The sequence below is a fragment of the Lactuca serriola genome, chromosome 8, assembly GCF_051521515.1.
Source record: "Lactuca serriola cultivar US96UC23 chromosome 8, Lser_US96UC23_V15, whole genome shotgun sequence".
NCBI classification, from domain to species: Eukaryota; Viridiplantae; Streptophyta; class Magnoliopsida; order Asterales; family Asteraceae; genus Lactuca; species Lactuca serriola.
Genome location: NC_136415.1, coordinates 176,068,865 through 176,076,089, shown reverse-complemented (window position 1 = coordinate 176,076,089; position 7,225 = coordinate 176,068,865). Strand labels below are relative to the sequence as shown.

General features: G+C 36.9%; 1 protein-coding gene across 1 annotated transcript; it reads right to left on the bottom strand.

The window, feature by feature from the left end:
• Window positions 1–629: 629 nt before the first annotated feature.
• On the bottom strand, window positions 630–1,922 carry LOC145070795 (protein LURP-one-related 5-like). Its single transcript, XM_079017752.1, has 2 exons — window positions 1,408–1,922; window positions 630–1,321 (listed from the first exon to the last, which is right to left on the bottom strand). Exons 1-2 carry the CDS (start codon window positions 1,765–1,767, stop codon window positions 782–784), a joined length of 900 nt encoding a protein of 299 aa, XP_078873878.1. The 5' UTR covers window positions 1,768–1,922; the 3' UTR covers window positions 630–781.
• Between the last annotated feature and the right edge of the window lie 5,303 nt (window positions 1,923–7,225).

Here is a 7,225-nt window from a genome sequence, read left to right as displayed (position 1 = left end):
CTTTTTTTCACTCAAAAGGTGTCCAAAATAGATCACGAGACCTTAATTGTTAAAGTTTTCAATATAAGGATTAGTAGCCGACACAATATATATATATATATATATATATATATATATATATATATATATATATATATATAAGGATTAGTAGCCGACACAAAAAAAAATATCATGTTTGAATTATTAAAAAAACTCATTTTTCAACAATAGTTTCCGTCGCAAAATCGGTTACTAAAAAAAACACTGACATATTTATACTTATTACGACTTTGTGATGGATTTCAAATGGATCTTCTCCGGATTTCCAACAGTTTGTGATGGATTTTAAAGAATATATACAAAATTTTACATTTGATGGTAAAATTTGAAGAAAAAAAAAATTATAACATATTGCTAGAATAATCATTTTTTCTCAAATAGCATGTCATCTTGGTAAAAGGTATACGTCATCCTGTTCGAACACTTTTAACAGCATTCCATATACTTTTACATAAGTCGTTGATGTGAGAATATAATCTTTAAAGGATCTTTGTGGATTCCTCAGAGCATTGTCATTTCAGAATCCATGTTTAATTTGGATCATCCATAACAAGATTGTCGTTGATTCCTTCAACCGTGCATCATAGATATTAGACAATAATTAATGAATAGATTTGCAACAAGCTACCATCCACCTTACATTTAAAGTGCTATTAATTGTTGATGAATGGAATCCCTGTTTCAAACAAAGGGCTACTGAATAACAAGTTGTACATCTTGAAGCAAACACATGACAAATTAATTAACACATGAGATGAGTGAAAAAAGGCTTGAAACATATCCGATCAAGAACAACAACAAAAGCCATGATGAGTTGAGGGTCGAAACCTGGATTCACCACCAGGGTAAATACTTCTTCACTCAATATTATCGTACTACCAGTGCTGCTACTGCCACCACTCATCATCGCCGCTCCGGGAGCTGTTCTCTTCCTCATAATTTGGGCCGCCACTTCTCCGCTACCGGTGCTCTTGATCTTGCAATTACGATTCCAAAACGAACCTTCTATTCTGAAATCGGGTTTGCGTAATAGTTTTCTTGAATCACAACCACCGCCACCACCGGTTTCCGATTCTGCATGATGATGGTTTTGGTGCTCAGTCGTCGTGCCTGTGAAGAAGACTTCAGCCTCGCATTCATCTTGCTCGTTTTTTGTTCTTCCTAAAACCATCATAGACGAAGATGGTCTCCTCATCATGAAGATTCTTCTGTTGCTCTTTGATGATACGTTATCATCTTCTCTATATATACATCCATTCCACTGGTTTTGAATACTGAAAATCTGAATTTATATAATTATAAATTTGATAACATATAATCAATATATATCCGTATAGTTTGCATCTGCATGATTAAGAAGATACGTACCTGTGGTTTGAGGGTAATTAACGGAATGCCGGATCCGTCCATGAGGACAAGAGCACCACCACCGCCACCACCACCGCATCCGGCGCCACCGTGAGTGTTAACAGAAGAGCAAGACCAGCGGCTTCGAACATGGCTGTTTCTGGAGTAGTTGTCAACGCGGAAAGCCAGCTTTCCATTGCGATCATACACAGTGAAGCCATCAGTGCCATGGAAGCTCATGCTCGATCGTTTCCATACAGTAAGAGTCGTGTGTTTTGGACTTGAAACTGGAACTGGGACCGGGTCCAGATGATCATGATCATCGCTTGTTAGGCGATTTAATCCGCTTTTGTTTTCCAAAGATGGATGAATTCTAGACATTCCTCTCTTTCTTGAATTCACAACTGGCAATCTAGTGATTATAGTTTAAATATTTCTGGGAGATGAATTCGATGCGAGTCTAAGCGGCCAATTTGGAGCTTATAGATCCTATTTTTCGTATATCAACAATGCTAATTTACAATAGTACTATATATAGACAAAAGTTGAATACATGATTTACAAAAGTACTTATATAACTAAAACAAAAAGGAACTAAGAAACCAATGTTATCTTTATATTTATCCTTTTAAATTTTTACATATATACCAATTATATACATAAAAACTCAACCTTTTTCAGTTTCTTTTTACTGGAAAAAAAATTAAAATTCATAATTTTTTAACCATTATTAATAGATATTTTTTTACAATATATATATATATATATATATATATATATATATATATATATATATATATATATATATATATATATATATATATATATAACTATTTTTTCTTCAAAATATTAGTTCAAGTCACATTGTCAAATGTGAATATGAAGTGTAGCATTTTTTTTTATAAAAGTTAATCCGTATGTGAATGATTGTACTCATTTTTTTCAATAGTTATTAATCATTCTTCATTAACTAATTAGTCGTTAACATATATTTTTTCGATAGTTAATGTTCAATGTGAATTATCATTATGTACGAGTCATAAACATATGTTTTTTCGATCATTAACATTCAATGTAAATTGTCATCATGTACAAGCATCGTATATTATCTATCAATTTATTGCTCTACATGACTGCTTTTCACATGTCAATAATGAATATGAATGAAAATTGTCTATATAAACGATCTTTGATTTAGATATGTCGAATTTACATATGAAGTCGAAAAGATGTTGACATTCACATGTAATCTGACTAAATTCATATGTGAATCTAAGAAAATTAATCTGACTAAATTCATATGTGAATCTAAGTAATTAATATTATTTTCTTTTATTATTTCAATATTTTGATTATACAATTATAAATGAATTTAACGAGACTCGCAAATCAAACACGGATAATACAATAGCCATTTTCATGTAAATTAGTAAGTATTATGAGAATGTAAGAGCGTATTTGAGCATCAGGTTAAAATAATCAATGGTTATATATATATATATATATATATATATATATATATATATATATATATATATATATATATATATATATATATATATATATATATATATATATATATATATATATATATAGAGAGAGAGAGAGAGAGAGAGAGAGAGAGAGAGAGAGAGAGAGAGAGAGAGAGAGAGAATGTAATGGTTGGGAAGTGGTGTGGAAGATATGAACAGAATTAGAAAGTAGTTACGCCTTCAACTTCAAATCTGTGTGTTTGTAAATTGAATTATTTATTATTTGATTAGTGGTGTATAAATTGGTTCGTTCTCAACCAATAAGTTTCGTAGATGTTTCTTTAATTGAGGATGTGTGTGTGTTGTAATTGGGAAAATGAGCCTAATATAGTTCCTTATTATATAGCTGATTTAAATAACAGTTAAATGATTCAGCAATATAAGTCTTATTTAAAAATGCTAACGAAATCCAATACTGAAACGACTAAGTTATAATTTATATATCTGTAACGAGTGTAAAGTATTTTATGAACCTATTCAAAACTTTGTTGTATGTTATCAAAAATATTCTATATGAGAGTTAAAATTTTGGGAGATCACTCGCTTGATTATGAAGTATTTTTTTAAATGATAACATTTTTGTTATATTCTGACCACCACTTCCTAAACGACTATTTGTCTATATATTTATACTTTAGTAAAAATAAATCTCTCTTGCCACCCACCGGATTATTTAAATGAATATTATCATTTTATTATTGTGGAATAATGTTCCTGATTCACCAACGAAATATTACAATGAATATATACAATCACACATACACGAAATAGGCCTAGACTAATGGGTGTGACATGGGCTTAGCAATGCAAATGCATACATACCAATACACTACCAATAAATATACACTAACCCCCCCCCCCCCCCCCCCCCCCCCCCCCCCCCCGCAGCTTGAATGGGAGAGGGGAGACAGACGTTTAAACTGGATCAAAAATCGTTGAAAAGTGAAGTGGGCAGCCCTTTCATAAAGATGTCGGCGTATTGCGTAGATGAGGGAACATGAAGGACGCGAATTTGTCCTCTGGCAACCTGATCTCGAACAAAATGAATGTCAATATCTATGTGTTTTGTTCGCTGATGTTGAGCAGGGTTTGCTGACATGTATAGAACACTTACATTATCACAGTAGACAATGGTTGTCGAGTTTGTAGGGCAACACAGTTCGCAAAGAAGATTGCAGATCCAACTGGTTTCGGCGACAACATTTGCAACCCCTCTATACTCGGCTTCTGCACTGGATCGTGAGACAACCCTTTTTCGTTTGGAAGACCATGAGATGAGGTTGTCTCCTAGAAAGACATAATGTCCAGATGTAGATCTGTGTGACGCCAGACAACCTCCCCAAACCATATCTGAGTAGGCAACGAGATTGGCAATGGGGGATACATGATTAAAAAGATTGTGGTCAATGGTGTCGCCGATATACCACAAAATGCGTTTAAGAGCATGAAAGTGCTGCTCTTTGGGGTCATGCATGTATAGAGAGATTTGCTGAACAACAAAAGTAATATTAGGTCTAGTGAAAGTCAAGTACTAAGATCACCAGCCAGACTGCGATATAGCTTGGGGTCCATGACAGGAGGTCTGGATGAGTCCAGTTTGTGCACTGATACCATATTATGGAATAATGTTCTTTGATTCACCAACGAGATATTACAATGAACATATACAATCACACATACACAAAATGGGCCTAGACTAATAGGTGTGGCATGGGCTTACCAATGCAAATGCATACATACGAAAGCATATATACTAACATTTATGCCTTGTAGGGCCGGGGCCGTTGTGCCAAGTGTGGGAAGTATCATGAGGGGAGTTGTCGTGAGAAGGGAGGGGGTTGTTTCAGATGCGGCCAGGCAGTCCATTTCAGTAGAGATTGTACTCATGGAGCACATATATGGTTCCACCATAATAAGAGGGGGCATAAAAAGGTTGATTGCCTGAGACTGACTAGATGAGCAGTGGTGGTGCCTGCACCAGCTACATTGAGGATTACCGATGGTCGCTATGGAAAGGCGGAGGCTCTGATGTTGAAGAGTAGGGCATTTTAGTTGACAACCAAGGAGGTGCGAGCATCTCCTGATCGGGGGTCAAATTTTGCTTTTCTTCAGGGATATCGGGGACTACTGACTCAAAGCGGCAGGGTTTGGGTCCTGGTTGCTGGTGGGGCTTTAGGCATACATTATTAGAAGAAGCTCATAAATTTAAGTTTTCGATTCATCCGGGGGCCACAAAGATGTACCGAGACCTGAGGTTGAGTTATTGGTGGCCCTGTATGAAGAGGGAGATAACATGGTATGTGGAACGGTTCCTGACTTGAAGGGAAGTCAAGGCCAAACATGAGAGACCCTATGGAAAGATCCAGCCATTACCCATCCCCATGTGGAATTGGGAGGAGATTACCATAGATTTTATTACTAAATTGCCAAGGACGACGCGTGAAGTGGACTGTATCTGGGTCATTGTTTATAGATTGACCAAGAGTGCTTATGTCATTATTATAATTGAGAGCATTTTTCTCGAGAATTTGGCTGACATCTAAAAGAAGGAGGTAGTTGTTCATCACGGGGTTCCAGTTTCTATGGTCTCTGACTGCGATATCCTTTTCACCTCCAGATTTTGGAGGAAGTTTCCTGAGGAATGTGGTACTGTGTTCCATCTTAGCACATCATACCACCCCCAAACCGATGGATAGAGTGAGTGCACTATTCAGATGCTCGAGGATATTCTCAGGGTGTGTAAGTTGGATTTTGGTAGGAGTTGGGTTACTTACCTTCGTTTAGACGAGTTCTCCTACAACAACAGTTAGCATGCCATTACTGATCGACCACCCTTCGAGATGTTGTACGAGAGGAAGTGTGGGACCGTAGTTTGTTGGGGCGAGGTTAGACATTAGGTTATAGGGAGTATCGAGGTAGTACCCCAAGACTACCGATTTGATACAGAAGGTGCACAATTGGTTGCGGACAGTGTAGAGTCGCCAGAAAAGCTATACTGACCGACAGTGTTCAGACCTCGAGTTTTAGGTCAAAAATTTTGTGCTTCTGAAGGTGTCACCTTGGAATGGTGTCATCTGGTTCATGAAGTGGGGAAAGTTGGGCCCTAGCTCTATTGGTCCCGTCATGATTATTGCTTGAGTGGTCAAGGTGGCGTATCGGTTAGATTTGTCTGATGAGCTTAGCTAGATTCACAACACTTTTCATGTCTCTCAACTGCGGAAATGTTTGGCAGATGATTATATAGTGGTGCCCATGGATGTTCAGGTGGATAAGCGCCTAAACAATGTATCGAGACCAATTGTGATTCTCGGCAAGAAGACGAAGAACATGCACAACAAGGTGGTGGGCATAGTGAAAGTGTAATAACAACATTAGAAGGGTTCTTGGTGGAATTGGGAACCCGAGGTGGATATAAGGGAGTAGTACCCAGAGTTGTTTGTGGCAGCGGACTTCAATTACAAAGTCTGATACAAGTGGGGGAGAGTTGTAATATCCAGATATTTGAGGTATGAATTTTAAAAGCATTATGGGATTTTTGGTTGGTCACGATGTGGTGGAGGCATTACTACGACACAGAGGTGCATTTTTGGGGCGTCCATCCTTGATGAGTACCACGGGTGGCACTATATTGGCCACAACGTGGCATCTATTTTATGCAAAACCCTAGTTCTGATTTTTGTGCCCGTATTCAAGGGATATGATGGCTAGCATTTTCACACACTCAACCTTCATCACCTCCCTCTCACTCTCTTTGTAGCCTTAGCCTCTATTGTTGAAGATCTTGAGCATTTTTGGTATTTTGGTGTATTAGAGAAGAATGAATCATACATCGAGAGTGGATCTAGCTTGCAAGCCTCATCATCATCTCCAAACTTATATTTTGGATCTTTTTAAATGATAAAGATTCAACCTTTGTTACTCTATGTCTCTAGATCTAGGTTTTTGTCCTATTTTTGTCATGATGATGTAGTTAGAGTGGAAGGATCCAGTAAAGTTGGCAACTTTATGGATCCTTGAGGTCCTTGGAGTATCATATAGTCTAGATCTAAAGTGTGTTGATATTTTGGAGCACCTTGCATGAAATATTGGTGTTTTTCTTCACTTTTGACCTAGATTTATCTATAGCCATGTATTGCTCATGCATGAATGAAAAGCATCAATATTTAGTACTTAATGGTAATTAGGAAGCTTTCTCGAAAGTATGAAGGGTAAGGTTAATGATTTGGAGGCTGAATCCATTAAGTAATGAAAATTCATCGCCAACGACATGGCAAACTGTTCGCCATGATGTGGAGACTAGGAAATTC

What these genes read in the sequence shown, in the direction of transcription:
- LOC145070795 (XM_079017752.1), bottom strand. Translation starts at nt 1,767, where the DNA reads ATGTCTAGAATTCATCCATCTTTGGAAAACAAAAGCGGATTAAATCGC. An exon ending in TAATTACCCTCAAACCACAG is followed by an intron (nt 1,322 to 1,407) that starts GTACGTATCTTC and finishes ATATAAATTCAG; the next exon opens with ATTTTCAGTATTCAAAACCA.